This window comes from Ranitomeya variabilis, chromosome 7 (genome assembly GCF_051348905.1).
Source record: "Ranitomeya variabilis isolate aRanVar5 chromosome 7, aRanVar5.hap1, whole genome shotgun sequence".
In the NCBI taxonomy this organism is placed as follows: domain Eukaryota; kingdom Metazoa; phylum Chordata; class Amphibia; order Anura; family Dendrobatidae; genus Ranitomeya; species Ranitomeya variabilis.
Genome location: NC_135238.1, coordinates 248,775,776 through 248,796,341, shown reverse-complemented (window position 1 = coordinate 248,796,341; position 20,566 = coordinate 248,775,776). Strand labels below are relative to the sequence as shown.

Here is a 20,566-nt window from a genome sequence, read left to right as displayed (position 1 = left end):
CCTCCCAGCATTTCTAGGCTAGGCTCCGCCTGCAGCACCCCTCACCTCCCTGCATTTCCTGGCCAGGCTCCTCCTGCAGCACCCCTCACCTCCCAGCATTTCTAGGCTAGGCTCTGCCTGCAGCACCCCTCACCTCCCAGCATTTCCTGGCCAGGCTCCGCCTGCAGCTCTCCTCACCTCTCAGCATTTCCTGGCCAGGCTCCGCCTGCAGCACCCCTCACCTCCCAGCATTTCCTGGCCAGGCTCCACCTGCAGCACCCCTCACCTCCCACCATATCTAGGCTAGGCTCCACCTGCAGCACCCCTCACCTCCCAGCATTTCTAGGCCAGGCTCCACCTGCAGCACCCCTCACCTCCCTGCATTTCCTGGCCAGGCTCCACCTGCAGCACCCCTCACCTCCCTGCATTTCTGGGCCAGGCTCCCCCTGCAGCACCCCTCATCTCCCAGCATTTCCTGGCCAGGCTCCACCTGCAGCACCCCTCACCTCCCAGCATTTCCTGTCCAGGCTCCACCTGCAGCACCCCTCACCTCTCAGCATTTCTAGGCTAGGCTCCACCTGCAGCACCCCTCACCTCCCAGCATTTCCTGGCCAGGCTCCACCTGCAGCACCCCTCGCCTCCCAGCATTTCCTGGCCAGGCTCCACCTGCAGCACCCCTCACCTCCCAGCATTTCCTGGCCAGGCTCCACCTGCAGTACCCCTCACCTCCCATCATTTCCTGGCCAGGGTCCCCCTGCAGCACCCCTCACCTCCCAGCATTTCTAGGCTAGGCTCCCCCTGCAGCACCCCTCACCTCCCAGCATTTCTAGGCCAGGCTCCACCTGCAGCACCTCTCACCTCCCAGCATTTCTAGGCTAGGCTCCCCCTGCAGCACCCCTCATCTCCCAGCATTTCCTGGCCAGGCTCCACCTGCAGCACCCCTCACCTCCCAGCATTTCTAGGCCAGGTTCCCCCTGCAGGACCCCTCACCTTCCAGCATTTCCTGGCCAGGCTCCACCTGCAGCACCCCTCACCTCCCAGCATTTCTAGGCTAGGCTCTGCCTGCAGCTCCCCTCACCTCCCAGCATTTCCTGGTCAGGCTCCACCTGCAGCACCTCTCACCTGCCAGCATTTCCTGGCCAGGCTCCACCTGCAGCACCCCTCACCTCCCAGCATTTCTAGGCTAGGCTCCCCCTGCAGCACCCCTCATCTCCCAGCATTTCCTGGCCAGGCTCCACCTGCAGCACCCCTCACCTCCCAGCATTTCTAGGCTAGGCTCCACCTGCAGCACCCCTCACCGCTCAGCATTTCTAGGCTAGGCTCCACCTGCAGCACCCCTCACCTCCCAGCATTTCCTGGCCAGGGTCCCCCTGCAGCACCCCTCACCTCCCAGCATTTCTAGGCTAGGCTCCCCCTGCAGCACCCCTCACCTCCCAGCATTTCTAGGCCAGGCTCCACCTGCAGCACCCCTCACCTCCCAGCATTTCTAGGCTAGGCTCTGCCTGCAGCACCCCTCACCTCCCAGCATTTCCAGGCCAGGCTCCACCTGCAGCACCCCTCACCTCCCAGCATTTCTAGGCTAGGCTCTGCCTGCAGCACCCCTCACCTCCCAGCATTTCCTGGCCAGGCTCCACCTGCAGCTCTCCTCACCTCTCAGCATTTCCTGGCCAGGCTCCACCTGCAGCACCCCTCACCTCTCAGCATTTCTAGGCTAGGCTCCACCTGCAGCACCCCTCACCTCCCAGCATTTCCTGGCCAGGCTCCACCTGCAGCACCCCTCGCCTCCCAGCATTTCCTGGCCAGGCTCCACCTGCAGCACCCCTCACCTCCCAGCATTTCCTGGCCAGGCTCCACCTGCAGTACCCCTCACCTCCCAGCATTTCCTGGCCAGGCTCCACCTGCAGCACCCCTCACCTCCCTGCATTTCCTGGCCAGGCTCCACCTGCAGCACCCCTCACCTCCCAGCATTTCTAGGCCAGGCTCCCCCTGCAGAACCCCTCATCTCCCAGCATTTCCTGGCCAGGCTCCACCTGCAGCACCCCTCACCTCCCAGCATTTCTAGGCCAGGCTCCCCCTGCAGAACCCCTCATCTCCCAGCATTTCCTGGCCAGGCTCCACCTGCAGCACCCCTCACCTCCCAGCATTTCCTGTCCAGGCTCCACCTGCAGCACCCCTCACCTCTCAGCATTTCTAGGCTAGGCTCCACCTGCAGCACCCCTCACCTCCCAGCATTTCCTGGCCAGGCTCCACCTGCAGCACCCCTCGCCTCCCAGCATTTCCTGGCCAGGCTCCACCTGCAGCACCCCTCACCTCCCAGCATTTCCTGGCCAGGCTCCACCTGCAGTACCCCTCACCTCCCAGCATTTCCTGGCCAGGGTCCCCCTGCAGCACCCCTCACCTCCCAGCATTTCTAGGCTAGGCTCCCTCTGCAGCACCCCTCACCTCCCAGCATTTCTAGGCTAGGCTCCCCCTGCAGCACCCCTCATCTCCCAGCATTTCCTGGCCAGGCTCCACCTGCAGCACCCCTCACCTCCCAGCATTTCTAGGCTAGGCTCCACCTGCAGCACCCCTCACCGCTCAGCATTTCTAGGCTAGGCTCTGCCTGCAGCACCCCTCACCTCCCAGCATTTCCAGGCCAGGCTCCACCTGCAGCACCCCTCACCTCCCAGCATTTCTAGGCTAGGCTCTGCCTGCAGCACCCCTCACCTCCCAGCATTTCCTGGCCAGGCTCCACCTGCAGCTCTCCTCACCTCTCAGCATTTCCTGGCCAGGCTCCACCTGCAGCACCCCTCACCTCCCAGCATTTCCTGGCCAGGCTCCACCTGCAGCACCCCTCATCTCCCAGCATTTCTAGGCTAGGCTCTGCCTGCAGCTCCCCTCACCTCCCAGCATTTCCTGGTCAGGCTCCACCTGCAGCACCTCTCACCTGCCAGCATTTCCTGGCCAGGCTCCACCTGCAGTACCCCTCACCTCCCAGCATTTCTAGGCTAGGCTCCCCCTGCAGCACCCCTCATCTCCCAGCATTTCCTGGCCAGGCTCCACCTGCAGCACCCCTCACCTCCCAGCATTTCTAGGCCAGGCTCCACCTGCAGCACCCCTCATCTTCCAGCATTTCTAGGCTAGACTCCACCTGCAGCACCTCTCCCCTCCCAGCATTTCCTGGCCAGGCTCCACCTGTAGCACCCCTCACCTCCCAGCATTTCCTGGCCAGGCTCCACTTGCAGCACCCCTCACCTCCCAGCATTTCTAGGCTAGACTCCACCTGCAGCACCTCTCACCTGCCAGCATTTCCTGGCCAGGCTCCACCTGCAGTACCCCTCACCTCCCAGCATTTCTAGGCTAGGCTCCCCCTGCAGCACCCCTCATCTCCCAGCATTTCTTGGCCAGGCTCCACCTGCAGCACCCCTCACCTCCCAGCATTTCTAGGCTAGACTCCACCTGCAGCACTTCTCACCTCCCAGCATTTCCTGGCCAGGCTCCACCTGCAGCACCCCTCACCTCCCAGCATTTCTAGGCCAGGCTCCACCTGCAGCACCCCTCACCTTCCAGCATTTCTAGGCTAGACTCCACCTGCAGCACCTCTCACCTCCCAGCATTTCCTGGCCAGGCTCCACCTGTAGCACCCCTCACCTCCCAGCATTTCCTGGCCAGGCTCCACTTGCAGCACCCCTCACCTCCCAGCATTTCCTGGCCAGGCTCCACCTGCAGCACCCCTCACCTCCCAGCATAGCCATATACCTGCCAGGCTGCTCCCGAGGTGTGCTTTGTTCTGAAGTCACAGAAAAGCTGCAGACAGTGACTGGCTGCAGCGCTTAGGTGAACTGTGCATTAGAGAAACATCTGATGATGGGCTCTTCTGATCACTTGACCGTTGTCGCCAATCACGGGCTGTGCCTACTGAAGCTGCCAGCCCTGGATTCAGAGCGGCGCTTGAGGAAAGTTGCACGCCCCCTTCATTTTCTAGGACAATTGTAAAATAATTTCACTGTGTGACGACCTGCTTTTAGCTGTTAGAGAACCTGTCACTCTCTCCGTGCTGCCCAAATGCGAGGCAACTTGAATCTGAGCTCGGCAAAAATGCCGGTTTTCTATGCAAACGTAGTTTAAAGATCCGGCCAGTGGCTGAGAATAGATGTGACTGGTCTGGCAATGCCCTTGGTTGGCTTCTCCACGCAGCTGGCCAGATGATTGACACATGGGGAGACCTGACGAGGAGAAGTCGGCTGGGACGGCACTGGACTAGTCAGGTCTATTCTATGCTCCCCGGCCTGATCTGCACAATGTGTCATCCGTGAAATGCCGCCATTGTGGGTCCAGGCTCTGATTTCTGGGGTCCATGGTGTCCCTTTCATGAATCCCAGGACAGGATCCCTTTAAGGAGGGGAGGAGGGGTTGTCCAATAGTGGACAAGATGGATAACCCGAGTCCTGTCCGTAGGAGCATGGAGTCGGTGCTGGAGCAGTTGGCTCTTTGGGATGATGGAGGTTGTGCTCTTAGTTGTATTTCTCTCTCAGCTTGCAGATGCCGAGAGTTATTTTCCGGCGTGTGCAGCAGACGGTGCCGTGAATCACACGCTGGTAAGTAAATGTGTTACGTGGTCCCACTCTGTGCTGGGGGATTTCAGCGAGCATCAGTAATGGGGCCTCTTCTTCCTGCAGAGTGATCCCCTTTATGTTCCTGTGAAGTTTCATGATCTCCAGAATGAAAAAATCCTAACAGCAAATGATGATAAATGTGAGTAATAATGGCTCAGTCAGCAAGTCAGTCACGCTCACACATGCACGCTCACACATTTACGCACACGCACGCTCGCACATGCACGCTCACACGCACGATCACACATGCACACTCAACACTCACACATGCACAGTCACACATGCACGCTCACACATGTACGCTCATTGAGTAAAGGTGTGCACTACAATGTCATGCCATTGCAGTCCGATTGTTTGTGTAGAATTTGAAGCCGTCAGCTTGTGTGACCGGTCAGGGGATTAGCTTACAGGATTGCTGTTTCGTGGTCAGACCAGTGCTTCAGGCATTATAGACACTTTCACACCAGGCACCTTTAGTACAGCTGTCCACAACCAATTTTATTGGTTCCATATATACATCAGTAAAGGAAAGCACAAATTATATGACAGAAAAGCATCGTCCACCTGGCGCTAAGAGTACCTGAGAATCATGATTGGTCAGAGCCAGGCTTCGTGCACCTCGTTGCAGTAGTTGAGGCAGGAGATGATGACGGCATGCACAAGAATTTTAATAGATTGATGGTTGAGTAAAGGATGGATTCTGGAAATCTTTTTGAGGTGGTGGAGAGAGCGTGGTTGTGCGGGTTTGCAGGACAGGGCTGAAGAGTTCTAGTATGGTTGAAATCGTGATGTCATTTATTGTGATAGACCAGGTAGAGAAGATATTTGAGATGGAGGAAAGATGATTTCAGATTTGTCCACATTAAGCTCGAGGAACCAAGAGGAGAAGGAGGATATGGCTGATTGACACTCTTAGATCTACCTCTCTGGCCCAGATGTCACCTCTCTGCTGTCCAGAACCTGAGTGTCATCAGCGTATAGGTGGTCTGGAAGCCATGGAACTTTGAGTTGACCAGGGGTATAGATTGAGAAGAGAAGGGGTCCTAGGACAGAGCCTTGAGGGACACCTCAGAGAGAGGGGGCGAAATGAGGTAGTGTGGGAGTGGGAAACGCTAAATATGCAGTTGTAAGGTATGAGGAGATCCAGGATAGGGCGAGGTCTTTGATGCCAAAGGAAGAGAGGATCTGTAGTAGGAGGCAGTGGTCAACTGTGTTGAAGGCAGAGGACAGGTCTAGAAGGAGTCTACAGAATTGTCAGATAGCTTTGGCTGTAAGTAGATTGTTTGGTCAGGGCAGTCTCAGTGGAATGGTGGCGGTGGAAGCCAGATTGTAGGTTGTCAAAGAGCAAGTTAGATGCAAAGTGAGAGGAAAATTCAGCGTGGACATGCTGATCAAGGAGTTTTGAAGCAAGTGGGAGCAGCGATATGGGATGGTAGCTTGAAGGGGAGAGGCTTTTTGAGGATAGGCATGATTGTGGCATGCTTGAAAGCAGAAGGGAACATAGCAGAAGTTAGTGATAGTTGTTGAGATTGGGATAAGTGTGAGGGTGAGGTTGGGGAGGAGGTGGGACACTTGTCAAGTGTACAAGTGGCGAGGTGTGATTTGGAGATTAGATGCGTATAATCTCCTTCACTGATGTTGTGGAAGGAGGTTATGGGCGAAGGGCATTGGTCTGGTATACAAAGGGGTTGTGGTGGTTGAACAATAAAGACTTTCCTTGTTTGGTCGATTTTATCTTTGAAGTGTGCGGCAAAATCCTCAGCAGAGATGAAGGTCGGAGGGGGCAGTGGTGGGCGGAGGAGGGAGTTCAGAGTTGAATAACTGTTTGGGGTTGTAGGGTAAGAAAGATGCAAGGGTTGTGAAGTAGGCCTGTTTAGCAGAGGTGAGGGCTGATTTGAAAGTGAGTGTTGCAAATTTCCAACCCTGGACACTCGCCGAAGCTTTTTAGTGAGGTTATTATGCCAGGATTATCTATTGATTCCTTGAAACACTATTGGTACCTACCACTTTTGCAGGGTCATAGTCACATGGTAACGTTGGTATGGCTTGCATTTTCCTGACTGTTGTACCCCCTCCCACCAGAAATGTACTTTCCACTGTGAGAGCAAAATCCGCACTTCAACAGCCCCATTGTAGGCCCGCCTCTGGCTCTCCCCCGGCCCGCCTCTGGCTCTCCCCCGGCCCGCCTCTGGCTCTCCCCCGGCCCGCCTCTGGCTCTCCCCCGGCCCGCCTCTGGCTCTCCCCCGGCCCGCCTCTGTCTCTCCCCCGGCCCGCCTCTGTCTCTCCCCCGGCCCGCCTCTGTCTCTCCCCCGGCCCGCCTCTGGCTCTCCCCCGGCCCGCCTCTGGCTCTCTCCCGGCCCGCCTCTGGTTCTCTCCCGGCCCGCCTCTGGTTCTCTCCCGGCCCGCCTCTGGCTCTCCCCCGGCCTGCCTCTGGCTCTCCCCCGGGCCCGCCTCTGGCTCTCCCCCGGCCCGCCTCTGTCTCTCCCCCGGCCCGCCTCTGTCTCTCCCCCGGCCCGCCTCTGGCTCTCCCCCGGCCCGCCTCTGGCTCTCCCCCGGCCCGCCTCTGTCTCTCCCCCGGCCCGCCTCTGTCTCTCCCCCGGCCCGCCTCTGTCTCTCCCCCGGCCCGCCTCTGTCTCTCCCCCGGCCCGCCTCTGTCTCTCCCCCGGCCCGCCTCTGGCTCTCTCCCGGCCCGCCTCTGGTTCTCTCCCGGCCCGCCTCTGGTTCTCTCCCGGCCCGCCTCTGGTTCTCTCCCGGCCCGCCTCTGGCTCTCCCCCGGCCCGCCTCTGGCTCTCCCCCGGGCCCGCCTCTGGCTCTCCCCCGGCCCGCCTCTGGCTCTCCCCCGGCCCGCCTCTGGCTCTCCCCCGGCCCGCCTCTGGTTCTCTCCCGGCCCGCCTCTGGCTCTCCCCCGGCCCGCCTCTGGCTCTCCCCCGGCCCGCCTCTGGCTCTCCCCCGGCCCGCCTCTGGCTCTCCCCCGGCCCGCCTCTGGTTCTCTCCCGGCCCGCCTCTGGCTCTCCCCCGGCCCGCCTCTGGCTCTCCCCCGGCCCGCCTCTGGCTCTCCCCCGGCCCGCCTCTGGCTCTCTCCCGGCCCGCCTCTGGCTCTCCCCCGGCCCGCCTCTGTCTCTCCCCCGGCCCGCCTCTGGCTCTCCCCCGGCCCGCCTCTGGCTCTCTCCCGGCCCGCCTCTGGCTCTCTCCCGGCCCGCCTCTGGTTCTCTCCCGGCCCGCCTCTGGTTCTCTCCCGGCCCGCCTCTGGCTCTCCCCCGGCCCGCCTCTGGCTCTCCCCCGGCCCGCCTCTGGCTCTCCCCCGGCCCGCCTCTGGCTCTCCCCGGGCTCGCCTCTGGCTCTCCCCCGGCCCGCCTCTGGCTCTCCCCCCGGCCCGCCTCTGGCTCTCCCCCGGCCCGCCTCTGGCTCTCCCCCCGGCCCGCCTCTGGCTCTCCCCCGGCCCGCCTCTGGCTCTCTCCCGGCCCGCCTCTGGCTCTCTCCCGGCCCGCCTCTGGTTCTCTCCCGGCCCGCCTCTGGTTCTCTCCCGGCCCGCCTCTGGTTCTCTCCCGGCCCGCCTCTGGCTCTCCCCCGGCCCGCCTCTGGCTCTCCCCCGGCCCGCCTCTGGCTCTCTCCCGGCCCGCCTCTGGCTCTCTCCCGGCCCGCCTCTGGTTCTCTCCCGGCCCGCCTCTGGTTCTCTCCCGGCCCGCCTCTGGTTCTCTCCCGGCCCGCCTCTGGTTCTCTCCCGGCCCGCCTCTGGTTCTCCCCCGGCCCGCCTCTGGCTCTCCCCCGGCCCGCCTCTGGCTCTCCCCCGGCCCGCCTCTGGCTCTCCCCCGGCCCGCCTCTGGCTCTCCCCCGGCCCGCCTCTGGCTCTCCCCCGGCCCACCTCTGGCTGTCCCCGGCCCTTAAGGCTTTTTTGACCTCTCACCCGTCAGTGTGTGGATGGTGCACAACTGACCTTCACCAGTGTAATCCTTGAGATAAAGGCAGCAGTGAATCGTTTGATGCCTGCGTGCAGTTTCACATCCGATAAGGGTACCGTCACACATTGAAATTTCCATCGCTACGACGTTACGATTCGTGACGTTCTAGCGATATCGTTACGATCTCGCAGTGTCTGACACGCTACTGCGATCAGACACCCTGCTGAGAATCGTACATCGTAGCACATCGTTTGGAACTTTCTTTCGTCGCTTGATCACCCGCTGACATCGCTGGATCGTTGTGTGTGACAGCGATCCAGCGATGTCTTCGCTTGTAACCAGGGTAAACATCGGGTAACTAAGCGCAGGGCCGCGCTTAGTAACCCGATGTTTACCCTGGTTACAAGCGTAAACGTAAAAAAACAAACCGTACATACTCACCCGTCGGTGTCCTTCAGGTCCCTTGCCGTCTGCTTCCTGCTCTGAGTGCCGGCCGGAAAGTGAGAGCAGATCACAGCGGTGCTGCGCTCTGCTCTCACTGTACTGCTGCACTCAGAGCAGGAAGCAGACGGCAAGGGACCTGAAGGACACCGACGGGTGAGTATGTACTGTTTGTTTTTTTACGTTTACGCTGGTAACCAGGGTAAACATCGGGTTACTAAGCGCGGCCCTGCGCTTAGTTACCCGATGTTTACCCTGGTTACCCGGGGACTTCGGCATCGCTCCAGCGCCGTGATTGCAACGTGTGACCGCAGTCTACGACGCTGGAGCGATGATTATACGACGCTGCGACGTCACGAATCGTGCCGTCGCAGCGATGAAAATTTCAATGTGTGACGGTACCCTAACCCTTTCACTCTAGAATCTCGCTGCATAGATAATCCACCTTACTGGTGATCATGCTCATGTGTCGTGTGAGGTTCTGCAGCATCTCTGCTTCCATGTTCTCGTAATCTACAGTATGCATTTTCATTTTTAGCTACTAAGAAGCCTCGTGTAAGGTTCAGCAATCTCATGGAAGTGCGGCAGCTGCCATCAAGCCAAGCTCTGGAAGCCAAACTGTCGCGCATGTTGCATCCGCCTGTCCGAGACAGCGAGGCTGCAGTGAGGACGAGCGGAAAGTTCACAATCTGCCAAGTTGCCAAGATCAGTTTCTTCTTCTGCTTTGTGGTAAGAGCGAGTTGTTGTGATTGGTTCTGATGGCGTCTGAGTGGCGTCCTCTGCATGCTGTGGTCCTCGCTGGTCGTTATCAGCAGGTGAGTGAGGGAGTCGTGAAGGAGACCTCAGACTTTGTATGCTGAGCTCCCATCTGTTCCTTCCTCATCACAGTGGTTCTTGGCCAACTATTCCTATCAGGAGGCGCTGTCCGACACTCGGGTCTCCATTGTGAACATCATCTCGTCCACTTCAGGTGAGATCGCCTGCCATCTACTCCATAGACGCTCAGACTCAGTAACTGCATGACCAGCGGAGGCGCCATTGCTCTGAACTTGTGGTGTTTATTTCAGGTCTCTTCACCCTGATCCTGGCCTCCATCTTTCCCAGTAACAGTGGCGACCGCTTCACTCTCTCCAAATTATTGGCCGTGATCCTCAGGTTAATAGAGATTTTGCATTTCTCATTGGTTCCCTCTCCCACCATGCCGACCTTCCCCGTTCCACCATTCTGGTCTTTTCCATTTTGCTCCTGCCATGTGTGATCCCATCATATGTTCCCTTGTTTTCCTTCACAGTATTGGCGGAGTGGTGCTGGTCAGCTTGTCCGGATCTGGCAGTTCCAGGGATAAGGACACGATAGGTAAAGACTCAGATCGATACATGGGGATACAGTGTGGAAAATAAGTATTTGATCTAATTTTCAAGTTTTCCACCTACAAAGAATGGAGAGGTCTGCAATTTTTATCGGAGATGCACTTCACCTGTTAGAGACAGAATCTAAAAATAAATACCAGAACATCCTGAAAAACGCATTGTATGATCGGTTAAATAATTAAATTGCATTGTATTGCGTTCTGGCTCTCACAGACTGTTAGTTTTTCTGTAAGAAGCCCTCCAACTCATTACCTCCATTAACTGCACCTGTTGAACTTGTTACCTTTGTAACATACACCTGTCCACACTCTCTCTCTCACACGCATCTCCACCATGGCCAAGACCAAAGAGCGGTCTAAGGACACTAGGGACAACATTGTAGAGCTGCACAAGGCTGGGATGGGCTACAGGACAGTAGGCAAGCAGCTTGGTGAGAAGGCCGCAAAGGTTGGCACAATTCTTAGAGAATGGAAGAAGCATAAGATGACTGTCAGTCTTCATCAGTCTGGGGCTCCATGCAAGATCTCGCCTCGTGGGGTAAGGATGATTCTGAGAAAGGTCAGGAATCAGCCCAGAACGACACGTGAGGACCTGGTCACTGACCTGACGAGAGCTGGGTCCACAGTTTCAACATTACCGTTAGTAACGCACTACGCCGTCACAGATTAAAATCCTGCAGGGCACGCTCATGCCAGCACATGGCCAGGCCCGTTTGTAGTTCACCTATGACCATATGGATGATCAAGAGGAGGCATGGGAGAAGGTCATGTGTTCAGATGAGACCAAAACAGAACTTTTTGGTATCAACTCCACTCGCCATGTTTGGAGGAAGAAGAAGGATGAGTACAACCCCAAGAACACTGTCCCAACCGTGCAACATGGTGGAGGAAACCTCATACTTTATGGGTGCTTTTCTGCAAAGTGGAAAGGACGACAGCACCGTATTGAAGGGAGGATGGATGGGGTCATGATTCACAATATATTGGCCAACAACCTCCTTCCCTCAGTAAGTGCATTGAAGGTGGGTCGAGTCTGGGTCTTCCAGCATGACTGCGACCCGAAACACACAGGGCAACTAAGGAGTGGCTCTGTAAGAAGCATTTCAAGGTCCTGGAGTGGTCTAGCCAGTCTACACACCTGAACCCAGTAGGATCTTTGGAGGAAGCTGAAACTCAATGTTGCCCAGCGACAGCCCCAAAACACAAAAGATCTGAAGGAGATCTGTATGGAGGAGTGGGCCAAAATTCCTGGTGTGTAAATATGGTCAAAAAGTACAGGAAAAGTCCGACCTCTGTAATTCCAAACAAAGGTTTCTGGGCCAAATATTAAGTTCTGTTTTTCTATTGTATCAAATACTTATTTCATGTAATAAAATGCAAATAAATTATGTAACAATCCTACAATGTGATTTTCTGTATTTTATTCTTAGGTTCTGTCTCTCCCAGATGAAGTGTACCTACGATACAAATTACAGATCTCTCCATTCTTTGTAGGCGGAAAACTTGCAGAATCTGCAGAGTATCAATTACTTATTTTCCCCACAGGACATAGCACATCCCGATCCTGTATATAGTAGATCCCTTCCTCTGGTCTGTGACGTTGCCTGTGTATAGATCATACAGTACAGTAGATCCCGGTCCTGTATATAGTAGATCCCTTCCTCTGGTCTGTGACGTTTCCTGTGTATAGATCATACAGTACAGTAGATCCCGGTCCTGTATATAGTAGATCCCTTCCTCTGGTCTGTGACGTTGCCTGTGTATAGATCATACAGTACAGTAGATCCCGGTCCTGTGTATAGATCATACAGTACAGTAGATCTCGGTCCTGTATATAGTAGATCCCTTCATCTGTGTGATATTGTGTATAGATAATACAGTACAGTAGTGTTGTGAATTAGCTTTTTGCTCCCTCTAGTGGTTACTAGTTTTTTGACTCTGGTTTTTCTGTCATTCCTTTTATCCGCACCTGGGTCGTTAGTTAGGGGTGTTGCTATATAAGCTCCCTGGACCTTCAGTTCTATGCCTGGCAACGTAGTTATCAGAGCTAGTCTGCTGTGCTCTTGTCTACTGATCCTGGTTCCAGTTATATCAGCTAAGTCTGCCTTTTGCTTTTTGCTATTTGTTTTGGTTTTGTATTTTTGTCCAGCTTGTTCCAAATCTATATCCTGACCTTTGCTGGAAGCTCTAGGGGGCTGGTGTTCTCCCCCCGGACCGTTAGACGGTTCGGGGGTTCTTGAATTTCCAGTGTGGATTTTGATAGGGTTTTTGTTGACCATATAAGTTACCTTTCTTTATTCTGCTATCAGTAAGCGGGCCTCTCTGTGCTAAACCTGGTTCATTTCTGTGTTTGTCATTTCCTCTTACCTCACCGTCATTATTTGTGGGGGGCTTCTATCCAGCTTTGGGGTCCCCTTCTCTGGAGGCAAGAAAGGTCTTTGTTTTCCTCTACTAGGGGTAGTTAGATTCTCCGGCTGGCGCGTGTCATCTAGAATCAACTTAGGAATGATCCCCGGCTACTTCTAGTGTTGGCGTTAGGAGTAGATATATGGTCAACCCAGTTACCACTGCCCTATGAGCTGGTTTTTTGTATTCTGCAGACTTCCACGTTCCTCTGAGACCCTCGCCATTGGGGTCATAACACAGTAGATCCCGGTGCTGTGCATAGATCATACAGTACAGCAGATCCCGGCCCTGTATATAGTAGATCCCTTCGTCTGGTCTGTGACATTGCCTGTGTATAGATCATACAGTACAGTAGATCCCGGTCCTGTGTATAGATCATACAGTACAGTAGATCTCGGTCCTGTATATAGTAGATCCCTTCATCTGTGTGATATTGTGTATAGATAATACAGTACAGTAGATCCCGGTGCTGTGTATAGATCGTACAGTACAGTAGATCCCGGTCCTGTATATAGTAGATCCCTTCATCTGTGTGATATTGTGTATAGATAATACAGTACAGTAGATCCCGGTGCTGTGTATAGATCGTACAGTACAGTAGATCCCGGTCCTGTATATAGTAGATCCCTTCATCTGTGTGATATTGTGTATAGATAATACAGTACAGTACATCCCGGTGCTGTGTATAGATCGTACAGTACAGTAGATCCCGGTCCTGTATATAGTAGATCCCTTCATCTGTGTGACATTGTGTATAGATAATACAGTACAGTAGATCCCGGTCCTGTGTATAGATCATACCGTACAGTAGATCCCGTCATGTGTGATATGGGGGCTTCTGCGTGGCTCTTGCCCCTCTTACTAAGATTATTGCCCCAGGTTCTCTGTGGTCGCTGCTCGGGGCCGCCCTGTACGCCGTCTACATCGTCATGATAAAGAGGAAGGTGGATCGGGAGGAGAAGCTTGATATCCCCATGTTCTTTGGTGAGTATATTCTCAATGCTGGCTGTAACCGGTGATATATAGTATATACACATGACGGAGACCACCAGGGACCACTGACTGGTGATATACAGTATCTACATGTGACACAGACCACCAGGGACAGCTGACCGGTGATATATAGTATATACACATGACGGAGACCACCAGGGACCACTGACTGGTGATATACAGTATCTACATGTGACACAGACCACCAGGGACAGCTGACCGGTGATATATAGTATATACACATGACGGAGACCACCAGGGACCACTGACTGGTGATATACAGTATCTACATGTGAGGCAGACCACCAGGGACAGCTGACCGGTGATATACAGTATCTACATGTGACACAGACCACCAGGGACAGCTGACCGGTGATATATAGTATCTACACATGACGGAGACCACCAGGGACAGCTGACCGGTGATATATAGTATATACACATGACGGAGACCACCAGGGACCACTGACTGGTGATATACAGTATCTACATGTGACACAGACCACCAGGGACAGCTGACCGGTGATATATAGTATATACACATGACGGAGACCACCAGGGACCACTGACTGGTGATATACAGTATCTACATGTGACACAGACCACCAGGGACAGCTGACCGGTGATATATAGTATATACACATGACGGAGACCACCAGGGACCACTGACTGGTGATATACAGTATCTACATGTGACACAGACCACCAGGGACAGCTGACCGGTGATATATAGTATATACACATGACGGAGACCACCAGGGACCACTGACCGGTGATATACAGTATCTACATGTGACACAGACCACCAGGGACAGCTGACCGGTGATATATAGTATATACACATGACGGAGACCACCAGGGACCACTGACCGGTGATATACAGTATCTACATGTGATACAGACCACCAGGGACAGCTGACCGGTGATATACAGTATCTACATGTGACACAGACCACCAGGGACAGCTGACCGGTGATATATAGTATCTACACATGACGGAGACCACCAGGGACAGCTGACCGGTGATATATAGTATCTACATGTGAGGCAGACCACCAGGGACAGCTGACCGGTGATATATAGTATCTACATGTGAGGCAGACCACCAGGGACAGCTGACCGGTGATATATAGTATCTACATGTGAGGCAGACCACCAGGGACAGCTGACCGGTGATATACAGTATCTACATGTGACACAGACCACCAGGGATAGCTGAACGGTGATATACAGTATCTACATGTGAGGCAGACCACCAGGGACAGCTGACCGGTGATATATAGTATCTACATGTGAGGCAGACCACCAGGGACAGCTGACTGGTGATATATAGTATATACACATGACACAGACCACCAGGGACAGCTGACCGGTGATATATAGTATATACACATGACACAGACCACCAGGGACAGCTGACCGGTGATATATAGTATATACACATGACACAGACCACCAGGGACAGCTGACCGGTGATATACAGTATCTACATGTGAGGCAGACCACCAGGGACAGCTGACCGGTGATATATAGTATCTACATGTGAGGCAGACCACCAGGGACAGCTGACCGGTGATATATAGTATCTACATGTGAGGCAGACCACCAGGGACAGCTGACCGGTGATATATAGTATATACACATGACACAGACCACCAGGGACCACTGACCGGTGATATATAGTATATACACATGACAGAGACCACCAGGGACCGCTGACCGGTGATATATAGTATATACACATGACACAGACCACCAGGGACCACTGACCGGTGATATATAGTATATACACATGACACAGACCACCAGGGACAGCTGACCGGTGATATACAGTATCTACATGTGAGGCAGACCACCAGGGACAGCTGACCGGTGATATATAGTATCTACATGTGAGGCAGACCACCAGGGACAGCTGACCGGTGATATATAGTATCTACATGTGAGGCAGACCACCAGGGACAGCTGAACGGTGATATATAGTATATACACATGACACAGACCACCAGGGACAGCTGAACGGTGATATATAGTATATACACATGACACAGACCACCAGGGACAGCTGACCGGTGATATATAGTATATACACATGATCGAGACCACCAGGGACCGCTGACCGGTGATATATAGTATATACACATGATCGAGACCACCAGGGATAGCTGAACGGTGATATATAGTATCTACATGTGAGGCAGACCACCAGGGACAGCTGACCGGTGATATACAGTATATACACATGACAGAGACCACCAGGGACAGCTGACCGGTGATATATAGTATCTACATGTGAGGCAGACCACCAGGGACAGCTGACCGGTGATATACAGTATATACACATGACACAGACCACCAGGGACCGCTGACCGGTGATATATAGTATCTACATGTGACACAGACCACCAGGGACCGCTGACCGGTGATATATAGTATATACACATGATCGAGACCACCAGGGACCGCTGACCGGTGATATATAGTATATACACATGACAGACCACCAGGGACAGCTGACCGGTGATATATAGTATCTACATATGACACAGACCACCAGGGACCGCTGACCGGTGATATATAGTATATACACATGATCGAGACCACCAGGGACCGCTGACCGGTGATATATAGTATATACACATGACAGACCACCAGGGACAGCTGACCGGTGATATATAGTATATACACATGACACAGACCACCAGGGATAGCTGAACGGTGATATATAGTATATACACATGACACAGACCACCAGGGACAGCTGACGGGTGATATATAGTATATACACATGACACAGACCACCAGGGACCGCTGACCGGTGATATATAGTATATACACATGACACAGACCACCAGGGACCGCTGACCGGTGATATATAGTATATACACATGATCGAGACCACCAGGGACCGCTGACCGGTGATATATAGTATATACACATGACACAGACCACCAGGGACAGCTGACCGGTGATATATAGTATATACACATGACACAGACCACCAGGGACAGCTGACGGGTGATATATAGTATATACACATGACACAGACCACCAGGGACCGCTGAACGGTGATATATAGTATCTACATGTGACACAGACCACCAGGGACAGCTGACCGGTGATATATAGTATCTACATGTGAGGCAGACCACCAGGGACAGCTGACCGGTGATATATAGTATATACACATGACACAGACCACCAGGGACCGCTGACCGGTGATATATAGTATATACACGTGACAGAGACCACCAGGGATAGCTGAACGGTGATATATAGTATCTACATGTGAGGCAGACCACCAGGGACAGCTGACTGGTGATATATAGTATATACACATGACAGAGACCACCAGGGACAGCTGACCGGTGATATATAGTATATACACATGACACAGACCACCAGGGACAGCTGACCGGTGATATATAGTATATACACATGACACAGACCACCAGGGACAGCTGACCGGTGATATATAGTATCTACATGTGAGGCAGACCACCAGGGACAGCTGACCGGTGATATATAGTATATACACATGACACAGACCACCAGGGACAGCTGACCGGTGATATATAGTATATACACATGACACAGACCACCAGGGACAGCTGACCGGTGATATATAGTATATACACATGACAGAGACCACCAGGGACCGCTGACCAGTGATATATAGTATCTACATGTGACGCAGACCACCAGGTACCGTTAACGGGTGATATATAGTACATACACATGATCGAGACCACCAGGGACCACTGACCGGTGATATATAGTATATACACATGACAGAGACCACCAGGGACCGCTGACCGGTGATATATAGTATATACATGTAACGCAGACCACCAGGGACCACTGACCGGTGATATATAGTGTTACGGAACCCCCCAGCACTAAGTCTAGGGGTCCCCTTACCCGCCTCCTGTATACCAGTTCGAACGGGGAGAACCCCGTGGATTCTTGGGGCACCTCCCGATAGGCAAACAGGAGGTGAGGCAAGAATTTCTCCCAGTCCCTGTAGGTCCTGGTAAAAGTCCCAATGAGTTGTTTTAACGTCCCTTTAAAGCGTTCACACAACCCACTGGTTTGCGGGTGGTACGGGGCGCTTCTAATGGACTTTACGCCGCACAGCTTCCACAGTTGGTTGGTCACCTCTGCTGTAAACTGGGTACCCTGGTCTGAGATAATCTCCTGGGGAAATCCAACCCGTGAGAAAACCTGGAGCAGGGCAGCCGCCACCGTCTCTGCCAGTATGTTAGGTAACACAACCGCCTCTGGATACCGTGTGGCATAATCTACCACTGTCAATATATACCTTTTCCCTGACGGACTGGGTTTGGCTAACGGCCCTATCAGATCGACCGCTAGTCGGCTAAAGGGTTCCACCACAATGGGGAGGGGGCGTAATTTGGCCTTGCATCGATCTCCCCTCTTGCCAATGCGCTGGCAACGGTCACAGGTCTGGCAGTACTGACGAACATCATAGGTTACCCCAGGCCAAAAGAAGTTTTGTGTCAGACAATGCCTGGTGCGACTGACGCCGAAGTGCCCGGCCAAGGGTATGTCATGAGAGATTCGCAGTAACTCCTGCCTGTACTTCTTGGGAACTACCGTGTTTCCCCGATAATAAGCCGTAGTGGGGGGTAGAGAAGGGGCGGCTAATATAAGCCATACCCCGAAAATAAGCCGTAGTGGAAAACACGTGGCGGGTGAGGGGGAGAGGGCGCTGAGGCATACTTACCTAGTCCCGGCGTCCCGCTCCCCCTGCCCGTCCCACGGTCTTCGGTGCCGCAGCTCTTCCCCTGTTCAGCGGTCACGTGGGACCGCTCATTAGAGAAATGAATAGGCGGCTCCACCTCCCATAGGGGCGGAGCCGCATAATTTCTCTAATCAGCGATGCCGGTGACCGCTGACAGAGGAAGAGGCTGCGGCACCGAAGACAGTGGGACGGGCAGGGGGAGCGGGACGCCGGGAGCAGGTAAGTATGTCATATTCACCTGTCCTCGTTCCACACGCCGGGCGCTGTCTCCATCTTCCCGGCGTCTCTCCGCACTAACTGTTCAGGTCAGAGGGCGCGATGACGCATATAGTGTGCGCGCCGCCCTCTGCCTGATCAGTCAGTGCGGAGAGACGCCGGAAAGATGGCGCCGAGGAGCTGCAAGCAAGAGAGGTGAGTATGTGTTTTATTATTTTTATTGCAGCAGCAGCAGCTATGGGGCAATAATGGACGGTGCAGAGCACTATATGGCACAGCTATGGGGCAATAATGAACGGTGCAGAGCACTATATGGCACAGCTATGGGGCAATAATGAACGGTGCAGAGCACTATATGGCACAGCTATGGGGCAATAATGGACGGTGCAGAGCACTATATGGCACAGCTATGGGGCAATAATGAATGGTGCAGAGCACTATATGGCACAGCTATGGGGCAATAATGAACGGTGCAGAGCACTATATGGCACAGCTATGGGACAATAATGAACGGTGCAGAGCACTATATGGCACAGCTATGGGGCAATAAGGAACGGTGCAGAGCACTATATGGCACAGCTATGGGGCAATGGTGCAGAGCACTATATGGCACAGCTATGGGGCAATAATGGACGGTGCAGAGCACTATATGGCACATCTATGGGGCAATAATGAACGGTGCAGAGCACTATATGGCACAGCTATGGGGCAATAATGGACGGTGCAGAGCACTATATGGCACAGCTATGGGGCAATAATGAACGGTGCAGAGCACTATATGGCACAGCTATGGGGCAATAATGAACGGTGCAGAGCACTATATGGCACAGCTATGGGGCAATAATGAACGGTGCAGAGCACTATATGGCACAGCTATGGGGCAGTAATGAACGGTGCAGAGCACTATATGGCACAGCTATGGGGCAATAATGAACGGTGCAGAGCACTATATGGCACAGCTATGGGGCAATAATGAACAGTGCAGAGCACTATATGGCACAGCTATGGGGCAATAATGAACGGTGTAGAGCACTATATGGCACAGCTATGGGGCAATAATGAACGGTGTAGAGCACTATATGGCACAGCTATGGGGCAATAATGAACGGTGCAGAGCACTATATGGCACAGCTATGGGGCAATAATGGTGCAGAGCACTGTATGGCACAGCTATGGGGCAATAATGAACGGTGCAGAGCACTATATGGCACAGCTATGGGGCAATAATGAACGGTGCAGAGCACTATATGGCACAGCTATGGGGCAATAATGGACGGTGCAGAGCACTATATGGCACAGCTATGGGGCAATAAGGAACGGTGCAGAGCACTATATGGCACAGCTATGGGGCAATGGTGCAGAGCACTATATGGCACAGCTATGGGGCAATAATGGACGGTGCAGAGCACTATATGGCACATCTATGGGGCAATAATGAACGGTGCAGAGCACTATATGGCACAGCTATGGGGCAATAATGGACGGTGCAGAGCACTATATGGCACAGCTATGGGGCAATAATGAACGGTGCAGAGCACTATATGGCACAGCTATGGGGCAATAATGAACGGTGCAGAGCACTATATGGCACAGCTATGGGGCAATAATGAACGGTGCAGAGCACTATATGGCACAGCTATGGGGCAATAATGAACGGTGCAGAGCACTATATGGCACAGCTATGGGGCAATAATGGTGCAGAGCGCTATATGGCACAGCTATGGGGCAATAATGAACGGTGCAGAGCACTATATGGCACAGCTATGGGGCAATAATGAACGGTGCAGAGCACTATATGGCACAGCTATGGGGCAATAATGGTGCAGAGCACTATATGGCACAGCTATGGGGCAATAATGAACGGTGCAGAGCACTATATGGCACAGCTATGGGGCAATAATGG

At 53.8% G+C, this 20,566-nt stretch overlaps 1 protein-coding gene across 5 annotated transcripts in view; it reads left to right on the top strand.

Annotated features, from left to right (window-relative positions):
* SLC35F5 (solute carrier family 35 member F5) overlaps nt 1-20,566 on the top strand; it is a 335,251-nt gene that overhangs the window by 45,781 nt on the left and 268,904 nt on the right. For 4 of the 5 annotated variants that reach the window (XM_077273435.1, XM_077273437.1, XM_077273439.1 and 1 more), the window contains 7 exons: nt 4,494-4,556; nt 4,638-4,713; nt 9,453-9,643; nt 9,803-9,884; nt 9,982-10,069; nt 10,206-10,270; nt 13,569-13,673. In XM_077273435.1, the coding sequence (XP_077129550.1) occupies nt 4,494-4,556; nt 4,638-4,713; nt 9,453-9,643; nt 9,803-9,884; nt 9,982-10,069; nt 10,206-10,270; nt 13,569-13,673 (670 nt within the window). The remainder of the gene's footprint in view (nt 1-4,493; nt 4,557-4,637; nt 4,714-9,452; nt 9,644-9,802; nt 9,885-9,981; nt 10,070-10,205; nt 10,271-13,568; nt 13,674-20,566) is intronic. The other variant, XM_077273436.1, reaches the window with a different exon arrangement.